Below are 23,288 nucleotides of genomic sequence, written 5' to 3'. Positions count from 1 at the left end.
GAACTTAATAATATGTCTTCAAGATGCTACGTAAGACTCCTAATCACTTTAGTCAAGTATTTTTGTAAAGAACAACTGCAAAGATATTAACAACTTATTTGACATAGCGTTTCCTTCCAACAGTGATCTTAATTAACTTTATAATTGAGCCTGCTCCCCTTAAAAGGAAGAAAGCAAGATTGTCCTGTACATATATTGACAGATAAAACCCTCAGCAGCTGACAATCATGCTGAACTGACTCAAACTTGCACACATTGTGCTGACTCCTCCCGTCCCCACCACATGACCATTTAAAATAACCCCAAAACTGTGAAAACTGGTCATTTTGCACTAACAATACCACATAACAGTGCACATTAGAAAGAGCGGTGACTGGACTAAGCTTATCAAATGAAGTCCTATGTATTTCAAGTGTCGTTAGGGTAGGCCCTCGGGTGTACACATCCATGCTTCCTCTTGCAATCAGTTCTGCAATGCTGGCAGTATTTAAGAGCCTTGCATCCCACTGCTCTCCTCTCTGTCCTTGTCTTCCACTCTGCAGAACTGTCAGCCTGGAAAACAGCTTGCATGAGATAAGACTCTGAATTTGAAGCAGAATTTCCAGTCTAGGAAACCGTGGCTTGAAATGCAGGATTTGGGTGGCCAGAGGTAGGATCTCTTGCAGCCTGCAGACTCCAGGCAGCATAGATGCTTGCCTTTGCAGGAGCAGCTGCTTTTATCATACAGTGCACTTGGAGAGAACTCTGTGGAGAGCTCCACAGAGTGGATTTAGTGAAGTGGAGAGAACTCTGTGGAGAGCTCCACAGTCATTTTATTTCCACTTCGCTAACTCTCATTTCCTCATTTTGGATGCTGCTGAAAATCAGAATTCTGCATGTTGACTGCACCAAACTCAGAAGCCAAAATAACTTTATGAGCTCTTTCCTATGACCCAACAGCTAGGGGTATTCCTGGATTTCCAAAGCTCCACCCTTTTCCTTTCCTTTCTTACCACATAAATAACCGTTCTTGGCAGCAACCCAGAGTTTCCAGGACCAATTAATTCCATGATCATTATACAAAAGGCATTCTCATTTTCTGTATCCTTAGAGCTCACAGCCTGGCTGGTATCTCTCTGAAGAGCTGGCAAACAGTAACAAAAGCTGTGAGTCAGATTTAGGGGAGGGAAAAGCACCTCTTACACAAATGCTGTTGCTCAGTTTGAACCCTTTCACCCAAGCACCTTGCAGATACTTAAAGCCACTCTGGGGAAAATAAGAAACAACATGCATACCATGGTGCTGAGCTGTGCATTCTCACACTTTCTGAAGTTATGCAAATTTAGACTCATTTGGATATCGGTGAACTATGTGGGACAAGCTCTAAATTAATCAAAGCAAAAGCAGCCTAATTTACACATCACCTCTCGCTGCATGCATCTAAAGGAGTTTAAGCAAGTGCATTAAGAAATTGAATCTTCAAAGAGGTCTACATTAAGATGGCATTGTCCAACTCTTACAAATGGTGGAACTTATTCAGCCATGGGAACATATAAATTCCTCCTCTGAATTTGGCCCACTTCTTAGAAGCATCTGTGCAGCAAAGAAATGTAGCCATATTATTCAGTGAGAATCAAGTCCTCCGAGGGGTTCACTATGCAACATACAAGCTTTTTAAAGAGACCAAAAATTGCCCCAACAGCTTAGCCTCAAATCTCCATCTCTAGCTATCTTGTATGATTTATGCACTTACCTTGTCATTGTTTCCTACGTACAAAAAAGTCCTTCTTATCCTGATTCTCACCTCCCTTTCTAGCAGGACTTTTAATAAAAATCAAGACAAGCCCTCCCACCCTCTTCTCGTCTGACTTACTGCCTTCATTGAGTTAACTGAACCTGAAACATCAGATTACTTAAACCCTTTTCATTTTTGTTTGTCGTGTTTCACAGTTCTACAGGTCACCACAATCTTGTTTGCTCTTAAGCATGCCAGAGACGTATTATTTTCATAATAATACGTATGTATAACTATTCCTTGTGGTGGTCTTGATTGGACATCGAAGCTTAGCAAGTTCCTAATTTAAAATAGAAAAGCAAGAAAAAGAAACCAGTAAGTCAGGTAAGACTCTTAGTCATGTGCATCTTACATTGTTTGATGAATAGCTGTCATCAAATGACATTTACTAGAAACACTCTTCTAACCCAGCAAACAAATGTGTCCCATATTAAATATCTTTCCAAAGCCATTCTGTATTAGAGGAGAATTACTTCTGTAAAACTCAGTGTCCTCCTCTCTTCAGTGCATAGGAACACCAAAATGTCCAACCACCAAACTGAGCAGTAAATAAATACTCAAAATAATAGACAGCTAAGTGAGTAGGGCACCAGAACGAAGGCAAAGAAATAGGTTTTATTGCCCATTTTGGCAGTAAAATTAGCCCATTTTCTAAAATATTTTGAGTTCTGGAGACAAAGGAAGTGTTACATAGTGTCTCCATGAGGGAAGAGCTCTACATAGAGTCTTTGGACTTGCATAAAACAGTCAGTGATTAACTGTCAAAACTAATAAAAGCTTTTACAGGTATGGGTTATAGAGGGTCCCTAAGAGAGAGAAATAGGCAGCTGGGGCCATTCCCCTGTGCTCCAGAAACAGTAAATAGGAATTAGTGTTTCTGCTAACAACCCTTATCTTAACTTCTCTTCCTCCCTCCCCACACTCTCACTGCTTCCAATCTGTCCTGGAAATTTGCAGGTGCCAAAGCCTGCTTACAGTTCCCAGGCTGAGTTACTTACTAGGAACCATAAAGGAGAAAGGAAGGGGTGTTGAGTGGGGAAAAATAGTACAAAAGGTGGCAGACAGCTGAAATATTTCACTTGACTCCGAAACAGCTTTCAGTAATCCTGACTATAGATTACAATGATAGGTATCCTTCTATCTGAGGAATACTTAGAGGTTCAGGCTCATAGCACAGCAAATATTATATTTACATACAGAATGCAAGCCTCAATTATCATTATCTGAAAACACAGCATAATCAAGCAGGATGTTTCTACTGTTCACTACCCCAGAAGTTAATATCATCCATATCTATAAAACTTCAGACAAATCAGATTACACAGCCAAATATGCACTTGGCCACTACTAAGTTTAGCCAGAACTACTGGCCGAACTTTGCAAGAAGTGCAACTATTTTCTCTGCTCACAGATCTTAACTAATTTCAGAAATTTTAGCTGCACAAGGCAGAACATCTGTTAACTGCAGATGGTAAGGAGTTTGGCTCTTCAGATGACAGTCTTGCAGGAAGAAGAGTCCCTCTTAGGAGGTCCTCAAAGGTGGCTCAAGAGAGTCTTAGCTCTCTGGAAATTCAAGCTGTGGTAATATTAGCCCTCGGCAGAGCCACATGCAAGACCTCTGTGTGCCTCAAGTTTTTCCAGCTATGGAAGGGCAGATTAACACTGACCTCCCCTAAAAAGTACTTCAGAGTCCATAGATGACAAGTACTCTATAAAACTAAGCAATATCATTTCTACACCACGTCCATACAGCAGATGTAGAAGACCACCAAACCAACCCAGTTTTGTTGCAACAAGCAGGCAGTGGAAGCTAAAAATGGCAACTGAAAACGTGACAAATCCATGCATTCAGCTCAAAAGGCCAGATCCCAGCTCAGTTCTTTGTAAGGTCTACTGGGAACTTGAAAACAAACCGTCTCTTACCAAAATGAAAACTTCTCCCCAGTTCCTCCTCACCCGTTTTACCGTCTTTGGAGGAGTCACCTGCCAGTGTCACACAATACCAGTCAGTCTCGATCTTAATACAGAGTTGAGACACGAGAGCGTTCAACAGAAGAGACCTTCACATGGCCTTAGCTTTTGCACTGTTACCGAGTGATTGCAGAATGCTGTCACAAGCCAACAACTAAGAGCACAGCAAGCAAGTAGCAGTACAAACCCAGGCATGAACTTGAAAAAAGAATACTGTCAAAAATCATTGTGATATTTTTGTTAAATGACATGATACACTGATATGCATTGTAAGCAGTCAGGTTGAATACACATAATGGAATACACTTAGTGTGTAAATCTCCTGCAGAAGAGCTAACTGAACTCTGGAAACGTGGCATAAATGGCTAAGGCCATGTCAACTTCCCAACTTTAAGAGCATTTCTAACAAACACGAACACGCACAGGTAATAAACTACCTTCCTCACTTCAATACGTTAAGTATCTTAGGTTAAATTACTGACCTAAAAGCACATATTAGTCCCTTTTCATCCTTCCAGGACTCCTTTTGTATACCAATATGAAAGAACTTTATACAAGGCAGACTGTATAAGCTAGTATAAGTCAAGTTACCTGATTCAACAACATGTGACAACACTATGGCCTCTACACAGAATACTTTCTCCTATTTTAAACTAATCTAGATTTCAAAGGCCTGCAACATTGGACCTTTCTTGCCACGTCACCTACATCAATATTCTCTCAAATATAAAAAAATACAGCTGCTAAAGTCATCGTTCAAGCCCATAAATAACTCATAGTCTGCCTTGAAATCAAAAGCCTTGTCCTTCAAGGTATATAACCCTGTCCCACGCCTTATGTCCTGGTCTCATCCACCTCAATGCTTATGCTGCGATTACTGCATAACTGCAATTTTAGTATTGCGTCCCCTCCCATCTCCCTAATTCCCTATTTTATGGTTATATGACCCTTGATTATTTTGACACAAGGCTAGACAGCACAGGATTATTTCCAGTACAACTGAATTTTGATGCCACTTAATACTGCTATGATATCAGTCCAATGACATCCCCACTGCACAGAAGTTGAAAATTCTCAGTTATCCTCGTATTTATAAGCTGTCTGGATGTTAAAGATGACAACATCTCTATGTCTACTCTAAGAAATATCAGAGCAAAGCTATTATACAAATTCTGTTTGTGAAACACTGGTCAGTGAAGCCATTTGCCATGCTTCTTTCATGAAAAATGCTAAAACAAAATATGCTGTCATGTTTTAATAAATGCCAAGTATAGCAAAGAGAAGGGATGATTGATATTACCCCTAACACAGACAGACATTTAATGTGGCGAGAGTCACACCATTTAATGAAAATTATAGGTCGACATGAAAAAATTGTATTTTGACCATTCAGAAACGTAAAGACCATTTTTCACCAGTACCTACATTGCTGGTAGTCAAACATGGTGTGACTTTTCACAGGAAAAGTATCACAATTTTTTCCCCTTCCAGGAATGTTATTTAATTTAATTGTGGAGCTCATCATCACTTTCTGCTCAGTCAGTAGAAACAAAGAACATCCTGTATAAGACAGCAGGCAACACTGCTGAACTCGAAGTGGGTTTAAGGATGCCACAAGTCATAATTCTGTTGCCTAATGGTAGCATGAATGCACATTACATAATCCAAAATGGTGTTATTCATCCTAATTGTATTGTTGCCTTTCCTTTCACACTGTAAAGCTTGCTCAAACAGTACACAGAAATTAAAATTATACTGACTCAGGAAATCAGTGTAAACTGCTACTGCGCTCGGTATCAACAGCAAGGTAAGAGCGATAGATTTTAATAGTATGAATAGCTGGAAAATAAAATGGTAGGTGTGGGGAAATTAAACGCATTCTGACAGAGGAGAAAATATTTAGGAGAAGACTGATTCAGATTTTAAAATAAACTGAACTTGAAACATAAGGTATTTTTGTGGAAGAAAAAATATCCAGGAAATGTTGTTACATGTTTCATAATAATTACTGTGAGCAATCTCTATTGCCAACCTTTTTTTATCTTTTATAAAAGAAATAGGTTAGCAGTAAGAAAACCATTTTTATGATCACAGCATGAATACATACCTAAACTGCATTATAAACTTCATTTCAATGGCTGTGCTTTTTACTACCCTTTGTTTTGAAACTAAGAGACCTCTCCAGGGTGGAGTCTGAGTAGAAAAAGCAGTAATAGTAAGCTAATGTTACCTAATATTAAGAGTTACCAGCTTGAACATTTATTTAAGTGCTGAAAGAGTCCAAAAATATTAGTTCAATCATTAGTTCAGGCCGAACTGCATTTTTACTATATTATCTAGACATCACAGGGGATCAGATTATGGAATCTCTTAGGATTCTTCTCTTGTACACATACACACACATATAGAGAAAGGGAGTGTCTATGTACGACTACATGCATGACTGTATGTACCGTACCTGTGATGGCAACATCCTTGTGCTGATTCTACAGGTATGTTCTCTATGACAAATTCTGCATTTTGTATGACAAACCGCATAAGCATATGGCAACTAAACATATTGCATACCTACACAAATTACTGCCTTCTTATAACTACAGCACCCAGCCATTAACCCATCTCTTCCGACACAGCAGAAAGCAGCATGGGTTGTGTGAGCTGGTGTTGAACCCACTGCAGACATTTGTATTTCAGTTTAAGAATGCAATGTTGCAGTTGAACTTAAATCCTTAGGCAATGGACACAAATCAAAACACACATAGTTATGTGGAGGTATTGAGTCAGAATGACAAAGTATAGCTTACAAGTAAGGGGGAAAGAAAGAGCAAAAAAAATGTCAGGCTGTAAGATAAAACAGAAATCGTCCACGTTTACTGTCTGTTCTTCCCCCCCCCGGTTGTTGTTTAATTACCCATCAGGAGTTAATAGCATACCTCTGTTGTTCTCTGTCCTGTTCTAACTCTATGGCCACCTGACGTTTTCCCGAACAAGACGACTGTTTTTGCATGAAGAAGAATGCAAGCTTCATGGTTTAAGTAAGTGTGCAAGAGTTCATTCACATTTTGTATGCTACAGGGAGCCAGCAGACCGAAAGCACAGCCAGAATCAGTCTGAAGCACTCAATGGGAGGAATGCAAAAGCGTAAGATCTGACTTCCAAATGAAATACATTATTGTTACTTATGAAACATTTCCAACAGCAGCACAATGGCTGCCATGTCAAAACGTAAGACACCATCCCTGCCCTAAAGGGTTTCTACTCTAAAAATATAAAATGCACTGCAGGTAGAGCCAGAGATTACTACAAACCAAGCAAACAGACAAAAGGATGCGTAGGCATATCTTCATAATCATTTTCTGTTGTATTTGCACGTAATATTTAAACTGGCTTCCAAACGCACCTCAGGAACATTTAGTTAACTAATCTCTTTTGCACTGAAGACAACAGAGTTAACCCTTAAGGTTGTACTGACTTGTCATTTGCATTCCAACACCAACAAAGCTTTGAAACATTACCAACCTCATCTAGTAAGTTTTATCCAGGTGAATACTACAAACAACTGAAGGACATTCTGCACTTGATTTAAGTCAAATCAATATGATTCAATGCATGCAAGCTTTTATGCAAGTTTATGTGGGGCATAAACTATATATAGGAGGAAATAAAACCCTAGATAGCTCTTTAATATGTGATGCTCTATTTCTGCTTTAGGATATATAGATACTCAGAAGTTTAGATTACTGATTTTCACGAGTCAGAAGGAGTCACTGAGATGAGGAAGTCTCAGCTACTACGTGAGATCTATCACAAGCCTCCAGTTTGAAGCCGAATAGCTATGATAATTTGAACACATCTCAAAGCATTCAGTCATTCCATATTGTTCAATAATTCTGAGACCTTTCAATAGAAAATGCCACTTTATAATAAAAACATGTTGTTTTACTTGCACAAAGAGCCCATGGACTCCCTAGAAAGGAAGAAACAGCTATTGACTGGGAGAAAAGTTGAGCCTTCATAAGGAGAAAGGCAACTGTACAAAGCAGCTGAAGGGGTGGGAGGGGAAAAGAAAATAGTCCTTTAAACTGCTTTCAGAACAAAAAGGTGGGAAGAACATAAGAGGAAAATAGATGAAAGAATAGAATATAATATCAGGATCACTCCGCAAAAACATTTTAAATGCCTACACCTTATTAGTGCCATTGTGGCTCAGTGGCAGCATTGCCGGCTGTAGTCCACAGGCCATGAGCTGGAGACCCGTGCAGCACTTGAAGCCACTGCAACCCACTTCACAGGGGAGGCACTCCTCCGTGTGCTGTGTGGTGCACTGGGGTCCTGCTGGAAGGTTTTTGGAAGGAGGAGATAAATGCTGGTGTTGCATTCAACACACCCTTTCTCTTCACAGAAGGGATTAGAAGAGCCAAGCCTCTGCAGCTGTAAGCAGCAGAATATATTGCTCTCTAACATTTCAATGGTAAAGACTGTACAACAGAGTCACAGGGCATATCAGGAGGATCTTGCTCTGCTACAGAACTTTTCTTGCATGTCTGGCACAGTAGAAGAGTTCTCTCTCTCACAGGTTTGAATACTACGCAGTCGTATTAAAGCACAAGAGTTTGCCTCTACGCTTCTCAGACCACTAAATCGCAAAATGAATCGTTAAGTATACTACAGGTGAGAAAATTAAACCCCAGAAGATAAGTTGGTCAGTTCAAGCCCCAGAGTGAGTCATTAACTAATGAATACCGAGCATGGGACTCCTGACTGGCAGCACCTTTCTAAATCCAGCATCACAATTGTCCTCAAATTGGTACGACAGGGCCATTATACATAATAATTCATGTGCTCAATATCACACACAGCAAACAGTTTATTCTCAGGGAAGATTTCACGTTATTTTTAAGTCATGGGAGACAAGTGGAACAGCAGCAGCTAAGGGACCACCACCACAAATTTCAGTATTTGCAGTATGCAGTAACTTCTGTACTGATGCAGGGCTGAGCTACAGAGAAATGATTACAAAAATTTGGACATAAATTGGTATTTGGACACAAATTGGTGGCAAAGAGGAACAAGTAAAAACTCCATCAAACTGTAACCCAGTAACCTGACAGAGCAAAAGGTTAATGACTGCTACCATGCAAAATGGCAGAAAGCTTCACACTTAAGGTGGAGGCTGCCAAAGTTTCATTTTGATTGCCAAAGCTGTTAAACAGCAGCTACACTCTGATGGGCAACAGATGGCTTATGCAACTAAATGTAGAGAAATGTAAGAGGCCAGCAAAAAAGTCTGTTGAAAATACCACCCTCAAAGGTCACACTGTGGCACACAGATCAGAGAAAAGATCTGAAGGGTTAGAGTAGGCAGAACATTAAATCTTTCAGCACAACTCTTGGAAGCAGCAACAAAAAGCAAACAATTCTGCAAAGTATAAATAAAGGGTACCAAAGCAAGTCAAAGGACATTATTCTTCCACTGCATAAAAGGCCTGATGAGACCACATGTAGAGTACCATACTCTGTTCTTGCTGCCTTATTTTTAAAGCGGCTATTATGAAGTTGAATGGGGTAAAGCAAAGGGCAACCCACACGATTCCTACATTCGCAGAGTCTAAAACAGCAAGGATGCAGACTTTTGTTTTACTCACAAAAAAAGCAGGATCTGAGCACCCAGAGTTCTCATTGACCAGGAGGAGATTGCAGGACTGCTGGAAAACAGGCCCACAACAAACTCCCATACTATGTTGCAATATGGCCCTGACATCTTCTGGACATTAAAGTTCTCATGATTCTTTTTATGAGTGCCTGTGTTCAATTTTATTCTGCCTCGTTAAATATTTGCTGCAAACAAATTGAAACCAGAACTTTATAAACAGCAACACATAATAATTGTCATTTTAAACTAAACTAGAAGTTTTTCCCTCTGACAATGGCCAGATGGTATAGAGGAAGGTGAAGAAATAACACCCATAACATACAGAATAACCAGTCTAAAGGGAAAGACTCTTCTCAACTGCAGGACATGTTTGTTTTATACCTAAATCACAAAATGTTACATGTCCTGTGTTTTAATTCTCATGTAGTATTGTGCTGGTTTCGGCAGGGATAGAGTTAATTTCCTTCATGCATTTGTTCTCATTATTTATATAAATGTCTATCCTTTCTCAATCCTTCTAGACTCAGTTGGACTCAATTACTTCTTCCAGCAGCGAGTCCTTCAGGTTAATTACATGCAAGGTAAATTACATATTTCTTTCCCTTGCTTTCAAACCCACCAAACACTCCCTGGAGATACAGCGTCCCTTCTCCACTCACTGTTTTAAATGCCTTCACTATATCCTCCTATTCATCGCCAGTATCGAGCCCCAGTTCTGTGAAGATTTAACAAATGCTTTTATTGTTAAACCTCCACATCAACCCTAGTTGCACTAAGACACAAATTTAACAGTCCTCACCTTCTCAGTGTCTCCAAATGCTGGCAATCCTTTCCCATCTGTGGATCCCTTTTCTAGTTCTCTTATCTTTGAGATGAGGGAACAAACATCAGGAATGAGTGAGGTGCTACTGTAATCTCCTTAGTAGTATCTTCTAAGCTTCCCTTCATTCTCTGCTACAGCTTAATAATTGAGCTTGCTTTCGCAACTGCTGTTGCACAGTTGGCGAATGCTTCCAAGAACTCTGGACTCTCAGAAGTCCAGGTCTTCTCCCCAGGCGGTTTTAATTAATTCATTTCTGGTCCTAAATTGTTTCAATGTGCTGTTGTGCATTGTTAAGCAGCTGCTCCTTGAGGCATATATGCCACATGAGGAGAAGATAGCTGTGTGATAACACTATGAAGCCACTACATAAATATTACCATGCAACTTTGACAGCTAATCCATCTCCCCCAGAACTTTTTCTAATGCTTCAACCTCTTCGGCAGCCTCAAAAAAATAATCTTTTTAAAGTCACATTGTCCCAGAAACACTTTCTTCTCCTCTCTTTCCCACCTCCCCCAATAAAGGGGAACTCTACCAACTCCGAGGCAACAGCATCGCTGCTGAGTTTTAAGTCCCACCCAACTCGTACTTTTGTGCTCTGTTACATTACAACATATTTCACATAGTCTGTTTGGTGAAAATTTGTGGCCATTCTTTGAAAGTCATTTGGATGAAAGATGCTGTAAGAATGCAAGATCATTTTCATTTCACTTGGATAGGTTTTTACTTTCCTTCCGGTCCCTAAATTATTGGTGACATGGTGCTGAACTGAACTACAGTGCAGCTGTATTCAGGCGTTAGCATGAGTTCATTTTGGTCCAAGGTAAAGTGATTTCCATAAATAGTAAATGGGTTTCTATGTCCAAAACATAGAATTCCTCACTATAGCTTTAAAACTTTATTAAAAAAAAAAAACAAACCAAAACCAAAAAACACCCCACATTCTCATACATCTCAATAAAATTCTTATTCCAGAAAGTGTAAAAACATAACACAGACTTTATAGTTCAGCCCTAAATGCTGGTGTACCACCCATGAAGAACTACAAGTCATGTCTCAAGAGCTTGTATGGCCACCGAACATGAAAAGAGAGCATTTTGGAGGTGAATCAAGGGCAAAAGAAGTTCTGGGAGACTGCAGGGGCAAACCACAATGACACCCTGGAGACAATCACTGGTCAGCTGCTCAGCCCTTTAGGAATGAAGTCTAGATGGATCTGTGTTAACTATGAGGAGATACAGAAAAGTATGCAAATAAAACATAACAAAAATACCATCCCAGGGTTCAAAGAATGGTCTATCAACCCTGTCCACATCCACTGGACAAAAGCAGGTTTGCTGCTGAGCAATCTGCTAAGAATATAACATTTCAAATGCAAGAGGGACACTGTTTTTCTGGTGTTAAAAAAAAACAAAAAAATCTTATTCATTAAGGTAATGTTTTACAATCTCTGATACTATCTTACTGGGGTGATAAACAACACTAAGACATCACGCACATTTTGCCTCTGGTTTACAAGATACTACACACCACCTACACAAAGACAAGAAAAGGATTCATGCTGAGTTAGCATTCATTTACCCCTTTCACACAAGGTAACCCCATTTTCTTCACAGGGCTAGGCTATGATCTGATCACTTCGTGCTCATATCTTCACACAGCTGTACCCCCTTACAGTGCTGGCTATAGGAGGCTATTATTTAGAATAGATTCTTACAGTAGTAGTAGAAGATGTAAGTTCAAAGCATGCATTTACACACTGTCACTAAACATATTTTTAATTAGCTTTACCAAGGCTAAATTTAAATACAAGCATGACTAACATGCTCTCAATGCTTCAGCCTGTTTCTTAAATGAAAAACATCAAAACCAAAACTGTAAAACTAATGGTTTCTCCAGGGCTATTCTCTTTACAGCATCTCAGTCCAGTTCGTATGCTGCTTCTCCCAGGCTTTCCGATGACACATAGCCACATTCCTTGCCAACACTTCTTTAACCCAAGAAGTGACCTAGATCTTCTAGCATTCACAAAGAAAATGCCAGTTTCTTTGCAGAACAAGCTGATTTTTTTGTTATTCCTTCCACTTATTTCTTCTTGAAAAAGCAAGCAAGATAACATTCAGTGATGTTAGCAGCAAGACAGTTAAGATGCTACAATTCAGGGAGAACCTCTACCATCCAAGAAGCATAGTTTAAAAAGACAGGCCTCCTGGCTATCGGATGAATTCCCAGTAGAGATCAATTATAGTACAGGATGTTCTTGTATTCCTACATATCACAGGTAAACTGAAAGTATGTCAAAAGCAAGTTTTCGTACATAAGCAGGCTGGCTGCAAGATTTCCAAAATGCAGTCACACACAACCAGTGCAAAAACAGAACAGTGCAGTCCCCAGCAACATTTGCTCAAGAGGCCTCCCTTATCTCTTGCTCTTCCACTTAATATAATGATCATTAGCAAGAGATGCCTTTGCACAGCCCTATAGGAAGGGAGGCTGCCTGTGCCTCTCTCCCTAGTTCCATGTGGCCTCACAGGAGTATCCTACAGCCTTAACTTAGTGTTAATAACACCGCAAGATTAAAGCACTGCCATCCTGTCACCCTTTGACAGCTTGGAATGGGAGGTTTAAAACTCAACTGAGAGCATGGTACTGTGCTACAAAGCCTGTTACCCTTCTAATTATGCATTTTGTATTTGGAACTGGGAAAGTAAAAGACAGTAATCTTTCAGGCTTCCATTTTAAAACTCATAATAAGCTCAGGTTTCATTTCTGAGTGTCTGTTCCACACACAGCCTTTACCCAGCTGATGACCACATCGCAGAGTGCTACTTGGGATATCCCTGGAACAGAGATCTGTGCCTGAACCAGGAAGTAAGAAGAAAAATATTCCATAAGAAGTAGTTAATAAGGGCTACAATGCTATGATACTATTATGCCCACAACTGAAGGAAAGGACAGGAGGAAAGAGCCTACTCAAAACCAAAAGGCAAGCTGAATGAGATGCCAAGGCTTTCTTTTTGATAACTATGTACCTGCCTACAGGTAAAATCATTCGGTTCCCTCTGAAGTCTCCTATATATCTTCTTTGTGGGTCTCTAGCAGTTGACAGGCATCTTCCACCATGCAAAAATCAATGTCAGCACACCCCATCTTTCTTCCTTCTCCATCTCCAAGACAGTTCCTTGGAGAAAACGGCATTCGGTGTGGACAATAGTGCAACCCAGTTTCTGTAGAGAGCCTGTCAGCTCCTTGGGAACTGCTTTTCTCCTTCTGCCAAACATATGGTCAGAACTATACCCTGGCCTTGGTCTGGGCGTTCAGGACAGGCTGCAGGAACCTGATTCCAAAGAGTCTGATTTAGCAAAAAGGGACCAACATATGCTATAAATCAAGAGACAAAACAGCAAGCTGCAGCAAGGACAAAGATCAGCCAAGTCCTTGCCTGCTGGTTGCACAGGAAACTACACTTGACCAGAACATCTGGGACCCAAGGGTAAGATAAAAAAGAAATCACAGAGCTGGTTCAGAAGGGCATATGGGAGGGCAGGAGCAGGCTCAGAGAAAATTTGAGGTTTTTCATGTTCCAAAAATGTTGATGGTTCCAGGCACCATTTAAATCTCAACCGGTATTTAGGAGGTCAGTGTTGGAAAGAAAAAAATCCAAACCAAAACTTCTTTTCTGACATATTGTTCGAGTCAAAGAGAAGGTTATGTCCTAGGTCCTAACTGGGATACAGATTAGTTAGACAGACGTTTTTGTAATGTTTTTCTGACTGAACTCTCCAACACAAGCTTCCTGCCAATGTATGTGACTGTAGAGGTGTTTAGAAGCCAAACTTGTGGTCATATGCAGTGTGCAGCGCGAGACAATCATTCAAAATTCATTTTTAAACACCACAAAATTCTCAGAAAAGGTCGTTATCAAATAACATCAGTGTTAAGAAAACACAAAAATATTTAATGACAGATTTGGTACTTCTTGGCTTTTCCCCTTTCAGAATTTTGAAGGTATTTAAAGCACCCTTCTACAGCAGTTCATTTATAGTTTTGGAAGTACATGTTCTGCTATACTCCCAATGTTATAGCATTAAAGACACCTTGAGACAAGTAATGTTTTGAATCAATCTCTGCCTGAACAAACCCGAGAGCCAGAAGTTCAGCTGTAGCCAAAAAAAGAAAGCAGAAAGAAAAAAAACACGTATCTAAAATCCCCTCTAGACATGTAACCAATGGCTAACTAAACCCCAGGCAGCACTGGCCATGAGGGAGCATAGTATTTCTCTGTTATCTGGATATTTAAGACTGAAAGGAAGAGCAGTCTATGTCATCCAGCAGTAGAGCAAGAAACATGATGCTTGAGGACTGGCTCTGAAAGCTTAGCAATCTTTTAAGATGTGGAGATACAGTCTCTATAGGCCTCCTCCAGTGCACAGAGGCTTGGGGGAACTCCCGTTCCTGGCTGCATTTCCTGTGACCTGCCCCAGTAAAAACTCCAGAGGCAGAGTGCAGGTCTCTTCCTCACTCCTTCCCGGATAAAGGACTCCAATAGGAAAAACATTTGCAAGCATTAGGAAGGCCCTCCTGTCTCAAAGACTCATTCTTCTCTGCTTCGCTCAGATTCCTTGAGGGCTGGACACCGGTCGCCCACCTCTCCCTAACCCCTGGAAGAGGGAGATAAAGCACTCTAGCTAGTTAACAGAGAGGTCTACAAAAGTCACTTCACAGCATTTTAAAAACTCTTGTTTGCTTTTCATTTTGTAATCGTCTTGTCCATCTGCCCATACCACACCCATGCCTTTCACAGCTCATTTTCTGCGGCATTGCATCCACTCTATTCTTCTTACACCACTGCTCCCCCTCCTCCAATTCCACACCAACATTTTCTAACACCTCTCTGCTACTTTTCTGCACCCAATTCTCCATATTCTGCTTCCCAGTGCGTATTCAGACATCTGCACAAACAAGGCACTCTCTTCATGCATCTCCCCCCCTCCCCACTGTACTCCTCACTCCGACTTGCCCTTCTCTCGCTGCCTCTAGAACAACTACTTCAAATCTAAAATTTGACAGCGACCTCCTCTTCGCATACTGGTCTCTCCAGCAGCAGGAGAGACCAGCACCACTATCTACCTTGAATTAACCACGGCTTTACAGCCACACCTTTTCTTCATCAGCCTGGATAAGACTATGGGGGACTTCTACCACAAAGTAGCTGCTCCCAAATGTTCCTCTCTGCAGCCTCTCTTCTCTGGACTCTCCTCTCGTCTTCATCTCTTACATACAACCAGCTCTGCACAATCGACTTCCCTCTCTCTGATTATACATCTGGATTTCTCTTCTTCTCTTGTCACAAACTCCCACATATTTCCCTCAAAAATGCAACTTCCATATCAATGATCTACCCCAATCCTCCCCTTTGCTGCACACTTTCTTACTCTTATATTTCCTCTTGGCTTAGAAACATACAATTGGAGGATGCTGTGTTCTGCTATCAAAGGAAATTACCTTATAATCCTCTTCACCAACTGATCCAGCTCCAATGTTGATGCTGTTGGGTTCTTTGTTTCCTTGACTCTTGCTGGAGCGTCACTCCACTATCTCATTGCTCTGATGATTTGAAACTTCTTCTAATTTCTAACAGTTTATACACCAGTCTATAGCTGGTGTGAATGGTTCTTTTCCCTCCCTTGTGCTTTCTTCATATTTTTTATAGGTATTAATCATATACTCCCTAAATCTTCATTTTGTTAACCTAAATAAGATATAGTCTTCAGATTATAATCAGATATATTCGTCATTTTCTTGATGATTCCAAAAGTCCTCTCCTGTCTCCCTTCCAGTTTAAGTCAACTTTCTCAAAAATTACCAGAATTACAGACTGTGAGCCAGGACACTTTACAAGGGGGTTCATGCTTCCCATCTCTGCTGGCAATAATCTAAAACAACAGAGCATCACATTTGCCTTTTCTGTTTTGCATCATGCTGGTGGCTCACGTATCCTGCGATTGACTAATACACCCAAAGTTGGAAGGGATGAGGACAAAAAATATCATCCTATAGCAGAAATTATTTTAATTCATTCACAAACATGCCTTTGCATCCTGTGCTACTTAATTTCATCCCACTTCTGTTACAGCAATCCTTAATGTCAGCCTGTAGGATATTTCCACCCTCCAGGTGTTTTCTTCCTCTGCCAGACCATCAGATTTCATCAGCATGCTTCTGCTTTTATGTCACTGACCCTAATGAACGAGACAGGAGTTCAGTCACAGGACTGACCCGCATAGACCTCCCGTAGGCACCTGTCTCCAGACTAACAGTCCCTCTTTCAGCTTGAGCTGCAGCAGCAGCTCTTCTTCAACAGGTCCTTCACCTACCTTATAATTCCTCAGTCTCTCCAAGAGACTAGTTTTTTTGAGTGATTTCAAAAGTAGACTTTCAAACAAACAAACAGGTTAAACCCACAGCCTTTTTAAATCCAGAAGATCAGTTATCTTCGCGAGACAAATACCTCCTACCTACCTAGATCACACCTCCCCCATCCCAAATACAGGCACCACTGCTGTTTCCAGTCATACAATGTCATTTCTGACTTGACAGATGAATTAAAACTCCCTGCTGCTCGACTATCATTTCATACACCAGTTCCTTTGTAGTTCTGGGCTGGACACTACCAGCTGCCTGGTGTGGGTACACATCAATCTTTTAGGCAGAGGCAAAACAAAGACATGTGAAAGTCCCATGTGCCATCATTACCATCAACCTCCAGGTTCACCTTTGTCATCTTTATAGCAAATAAGCAAAAATTTATTTAGTTTTTGGGTTATATGTAGATTAACTTTAATTCCTATCTCATTCTCTCTGTGAAGCAAACTTCTTGTTGTTGTTCTTATATGGCTGACAAACCTTTAGCTGTTTGTTTTCATTTGGTTTGTAAGGCTTGACTTTTGGCAACTCTTATTTTAACTCTTAGATACAGCTTTCTCTGCTGACAAGAGCTTTTCTCTATTTGTCAAAACCTAACTCCTAAAAAAAAAAAAAAAATCTTTTTTAGATTATTATTCCTGCACCCTTTTCTTAAAGTTTTTTTTCCCTTATTCAAACTAGAAGTCAAGGTAGCGTTTGCAGTTTTGACTCGCAAACTTCCAAGCTCACACATTCAACTATCTGAACTCCCTGCTCCACTTGATTTCACAAATACTTCCCACAGTTTCCAAGTGTGCCCCTGTAAAGCTAAGCATCTCACAGACCTACTCTACTTACCTTTCTACAGAATCTAATTGTTTCCTGAAAACCAATTTAAGGCAAACCCCACTGACACAAGCATCACCTCCTGTTGGATCAGTCATATTTGATGAAGGAATCAGCTGGCAAGAGTAACTACTGCCTTGATTCAATTCTTGTCAGTTGCCAAGAACATTCACCCATCTGGGTAGCCTTAAACCACCCCCTCACTTGCCTCTTTGCTATTTATATGGTCATTCATTTTCTTCCTGCCTTATTGTCTTACTCCATTCATTCTTTTCTCTTTCCATCACTGTAAGGCCCATTCTGCTAGCCCCTAGCCCTGGTGCATCTTCAGTGTATACATCCACTGGCATCTGGCACAAACACAACAACCAGGCTAATTACCTTCACCAGAAAGACCTTTTTTCCTTCCCCTCTTTCTTCGATTTTGTCCACTCCATAGTTGAGCAATTTCAGTATTTCAATTTAATCTCATTCCATACTTGCAGTCCCAGCTCCTCAAATTCTCCAGCTCTTGTTCTTCTTTGCAAGGGACCCCTTGAACAATTTTCATTTCTACCATTTGACAAGTGCAGAAGTTTCTTTCCTGGGGCCCTCCTCTGATCCTTTTGCCTGTCCGGTGGATCCAATCCCAACTCATATGGCTTTCTCTTGTACGTTTGCCTCCCATCACTCTCCTAGTCAAAATATCTTTCAGTCTCTCACCTCTTAAACCCCCATCTCTCCACTTACTTCTCTACCTGCTGCTCTTTCCTTTCTCTTTCAACTAACTGTTTACTCTTCAGTTTACTGTTTACAATAAATCGCTGACTGGAGTTCATGTCTTCCAATGCCATTCATACTCTGTCAGCATACTGCTCCTGGCAACAGAAATTCAGGTTTTTAGCAGCTGATCTACTTTTACAGCCACTGCCTTACTGTCCTTATCTGCTTCTGGCTACGGTATGATTCAGTTTGTCTGTTTCATTTCATGGGTACCTGGCTGTCAGTTCAAGATCAAAAAACCCCACAGAACTCTAAACTTTTAATCTGTCTTTTCTGCTTTGTTGTCTTTTCTTCACGGACAATAGCACCATCCTGTTTGACACATAGGGTGCCAGCCTCCCTACAGGTTGTCTTTACATCCTTAGAGGTAAGGTGAATCTCATTTTTCAGGTTCTTTCTGTGTCATAGTTTTAAAATACAACCTTCTCTTTCTAGCCACATCATTAAAATTCCTTGCTGCACTCTCAAACCTTCTATTCCAGTTACCGATATGCCTTTTTCTCTAGCCTGACGTAATGCCATTCAAAATGATGCTGAACATCCACTCAAAAGCCTGCTGCAGAAAGCATTCTCCTCATCCCCTCTTTTGAGCGTGCTGTCCATCTATACAAACCTCTACTTCTCCATCCTTCTCTCTCCCAAAGAAGTTAGGCCATGTATCTCAGTTTCCATGGCCTTCATGGCTTGCTCCCAATCTCCACATCATCTCTCTCAAGATCCTGGAGACCTCTCAAGGTCTATCCTGGAGACACCAAAACCCACTTCGTTTTAAAAAAAATGCCTTCATGCTCTCTCTTGTTGAATCTAGTGTTTGGAGGTATTCTCTCTCAACATGTCCAAAAGTTACATATGACTTTTGAAGTTTTGTTAAGACTCTCCATTGCCTTGATGTCTACAAATAACTTGAGAAAAAAACCAGACTGTTGCAAAATTGATACCACTGTCTTGGATACCAATCATCAGCTGAGACGACGTATGTGTACAGACAAGCCTCATTTGATATTTAGTCTGCAAGTTCTTTTTAGTCAGGACAGTGCTTTTTCTTAAAGTTTATCACAATACTGAGCTAGGGCTCAGTACTACTAGGGCTTTTAATATTTCATAATACTGTAGTGCTTAAAGTCTTAAGCTTCACTAAATATTTAGTGACTAAGTATTTAGTGGCAAAAACAGTAGCTATTATTGGCATACTTTGATGTCTAATATTAAATTTAAAGCTAAGAGATTTGGTGTTTATACAAAAGCTTCACACTTCAGAAAGTTATGGAACTGCTGGTGACTGTGTAAGTCACAGCCTTTTTCTTTTAGTGATTGTAGAAGTTTGAAACACAAGAAAGACATTTCTGTATTTAAATAGGCAAGTGTTTACGGTGCTTAAGCTGTAATCTTATGATTGGCTTTTAAACAGACCATTCTCTCATTACAGGGCCAACCATTCAAGAACCCTGGATGGGTTCTTAGGATAGAGAATTTTAAAAAAGGTTTATTAGACATCTTGAAACATAAAGATCTAGGCTCATTCACTTGCTGGTACCTGTACAAGAACGTATTTAAGCAAGATTTCAAGCTTCTCAGTAATTAAAGGAATTGGTAATAAATCCCAACACATGTAGAATAAATAAGACATTTTATATTCCTTTCACCACAGGTTCTATGAAATTTTCAGTTAGATCTGCATTTCTCTTAGACACATCAAATAATTTACCATCTAATGCTTTTCAGCTGAAACGCCTCCAAATCACTTTACAAATGCAGCATCACTAAGAACTAACCACTCTGGAACCGCTGGATCAAACCCCTGCTCTGACACCACACAATATTTAATAGCCACATGCAACATCGAGGTTTTAAAAGACTCAGGCTTTTCAAGCCACAAGGAACTTGACCTGCACCAATAAACCACGAGAAGCTCAGTGCCTCAGAGAAGCTCAAACTCCTAAGTAGACCTTTACAGGACACAAACTGACATTGAAAAAGCAACTTTTTAGAAAGTTAATCCACGCATGGGTATAATCAGTAACAGAGTTACTACATTTGTTACAATGAAGGCTCAATACTTGCTGAGGTACAAATAGGTTGTTCCCATACTCTTCAGTTGACCTTGAGTCTTCAACCTAAGCCTGACTTAAGAGCACCATCAAAAAAATTAAGACCAACATTGATAAATCCAACAACTTATTAATTTAGTACTATGAATTTCAAAGCATAGAAAAAAAATTAAATTATCATAAAACCCTATAAGCTCCAGATTAAAAAAAAAAAATCACTTGATGACAATTATAAGAGAGATAATTATGCTTTTCAAGGCAAAACTGCTGGGGGCAGGGATGGCTATTCGTAAATAATGTTCTGGGTTAGAGGCTATTTATTGACTTCAGGACCACAATAAAGCCATTAATAAAACAAGATCACAAAAAGAGCTTAAAATATTTTATGTTCTGAAGAGCTTAAGGGAAAAAAACAGCCCATATGTTTAAAAATATTTTTAAATAATATGCATGAGATTTTTTGCTTGTGAAAGGCGCCAGCCTGGAAGCTGAAGTCACCGATTTATGCCTGGAACAGGTGCGGACTTCTGACACACTGCCTCCTTCCCCACAAAGAGGGCTCGATTCTGACCTGAAAAAACTATCTAGCCACAGAAAGCCAAAAGTCACTTCCGTGACCTTGCAGTGCCTTGTCCTCCTATTAAGATGGGCACCATCAGCTGTGGTGATGATCTCAGGAACACATATGCACTCTTCCTTTGAGAATATGACCAAGACCTGGCAAACTCCTTCTACATACAAGGAACAACATAGGCAAAACAGGAAAAAATTCTACTTTTCTAAAGTATGTTTATGGGACACAGACACATTCAAAACAATCTCCATGTCTTACACAAAACCACCAGCTGAGAAATTTACAGGACCTCAGAAATACTTTCTAATATTTTTCCTGGTAAAAACAGGAGGCAGAGATGGGAAATCTGCCACTCAAAGGAAGCAGATTTGAAATTATCCATTCTGATTAGAACCCTGTGTACTTCTTGGAAACATGGGAAGGGGAGATTCTAAACACTATCTGTATGCAGGACAGAATTTGCTTATTTTTCTTGACTGTGGTTTCAGCACTGCTGTATTGCTTTGTGTCATGGAACTTCATAAGAAAATTATTTGATATAAACCTCAGGGAAGTTTTAAAAGTCTTTAAAATACCAACCTGGATACTACATCAAAACAAGTTCTTCTATTATTGCCTTTGATCCCGGAGAAAATATATAAACATAACAAAATAATATGAAAGTTATAGCTACCTCCTGAAGATCTGGCTCAAACTGCCACAGCTGCACTGATTCCAATGAGGTGAGGACATTTTATATCAGCTGGGGACTTGGCCTGACAAAGGTGAAGGCACTCAGCAGCATGCCAGATTGAGTGCGTGTGCATTTAAGCTCATTTTACTTACCACTAAAGCCTTCATGCTTTTAAATACACCTTTGAAAAACAGCACAGAGCTGTAATTCTTGCAGAAATGAAGACAATTAATTTCTCATGCGGCTGAGAAAGCAATATGAAAATAAGACCCAAACCTATATTCACTTAAGTTTTGAGGAAGTTTCTGCTAACTTTTCAGAGACCTTCATTAGTCAAAATACCATGACTATTTGTCTGGGAGACCTGAGATAGGTTCCTAACAGCAGAAACGAGCCATAGCCCCATCTGAAATAACTGTTAAATGTTCAACTTCTCAGGCCATAAGCTAAGATCCTTATTTCTGTGCTAAGTATCATCTGACCCATGGCCACAACTTGTCAAATCATTTTTACATGTCAAGAAAAGAGGAAGAGTCAACACAGGGAGAGAGTTATTTCAGATGACCCAGACAGACAACTTCAGTGTTTTGTTTTGGTTTTTTTTTTTTTTTTAAATAGTGAGAGCAGTCAGTGCTAAAAGTTAATATCATAACAATTCATGTGGAATTCAGCTCCCAGGAGCAGACTCCAAAGTCCATGAGCAGCCTTCCAAAATGCCATCGCGCAAGCTCTACTTACCCCTAGCCATCTTGCTCCTTTGTTGGCAGCCTGCTGAATCTGCACTCTTTTCAGGGTGACATGGTAAACAGCTCCCTCTTCTACCTCTTCACCCCAGTCCTGAATTGTGCTCTGCCAGGAAAAGGGGAAAGAAAAAAAAGTAAGAGAGAAAGGAACATTCTCCCTCTTCTGCTAACCACAATCTACACCAGGTGCTCTACTGCTTCACGCAGAGCTGAGGGCAGAAGATGGGCTGCACAAAGTAAATACAACAATCAAAGCAATATGGGATACTTTCAGACTGAGGGAACACTGGAGATATTCTTGGCAAGCTGTCCTTTCCTGTGGTATCAAGATACCCTGACTTTCCATTTAACTATTTTTCCTAGACCAGCACATATTTTAAATAGTTGTATAAAGTCTTTTCTAAGGAAATAGTTTGGTTTTGATTAGCAGTCTTCTCTTCTCTCTCCCTCCCCCTCCCCCCTTTTCTAAAGCAATTAATCTCTTTGGCCTTTCATTTATGGAAGGAATTGCACTTTTTAAAACTGTTGAATTACTTAGGCAGACAGCCTTTAAACTTTGAAGCTAACAAGCATTTAAAATACAGCAACCCTTTATTTCTTTTGACAGGAGGGATCTAAAGCGCTTGTGGTTTGCTTTTCCAAAACCTATTATTTCAAGCTACAAAAAACTTTACAGAGTCGAGGCTTTAAAACTCACAAATAATAGAAAGCGGATGGAAAAAAAAAAAAAAAGTGCAACGTCTTCCAAACTTTAACCGAACATGTGCTGCAATGACTCCTCATTTCCTAGATTATTAACCGTACAAAAGAGCACAAGCCGCTGCAACGCGGACAGAAAACATGCATCTGAATTTCTCCAAAGGGTAACTAACTCCCCTCTCCGGAGCACTCTCTTCATCCTCTCCGTGTCAGGCACACATACACAGTTACTCGTGAAGATAAGCATCCCTCGGAGGCGAGGAAGAGCAGAGCGGCTCCGGGAAGCGGCGGGCGGCGCGCCCGGCCGCCCCGGCTCC

The 23,288-nt window shown here is 40.3% G+C and overlaps 1 protein-coding gene across 1 annotated transcript in view; it reads right to left on the bottom strand.

Annotated features, from left to right (window-relative positions):
• The window catches only part of RGL1 (ral guanine nucleotide dissociation stimulator-like 1), an 86,716-nt gene extending 63,498 nt beyond the window's left edge, over positions 1-23,218 (bottom strand). The window contains exons 1-2 of the mRNA XM_009324655.1: positions 23,195-23,218; positions 22,268-22,378 (exon numbers count right to left, since the gene is read on the bottom strand). Coding sequence (XP_009322930.1) covers positions 22,268-22,378; positions 23,195-23,218 — 135 coding nt within the window. The remainder of the gene's footprint in view (positions 1-22,267; positions 22,379-23,194) is intronic.
• Between the last annotated feature and the right edge of the window lie 70 nt (positions 23,219-23,288).

The sequence above is a fragment of the Pygoscelis adeliae genome, unplaced genomic scaffold (genome assembly GCF_000699105.1).
Source record: "Pygoscelis adeliae isolate BGI_AS28 unplaced genomic scaffold, ASM69910v1 Scaffold126, whole genome shotgun sequence".
NCBI lineage: Eukaryota > Metazoa > Chordata > Aves > Sphenisciformes > Spheniscidae > Pygoscelis > Pygoscelis adeliae.
This window is presented reverse-complemented; position numbering and strand designations above follow the sequence as displayed.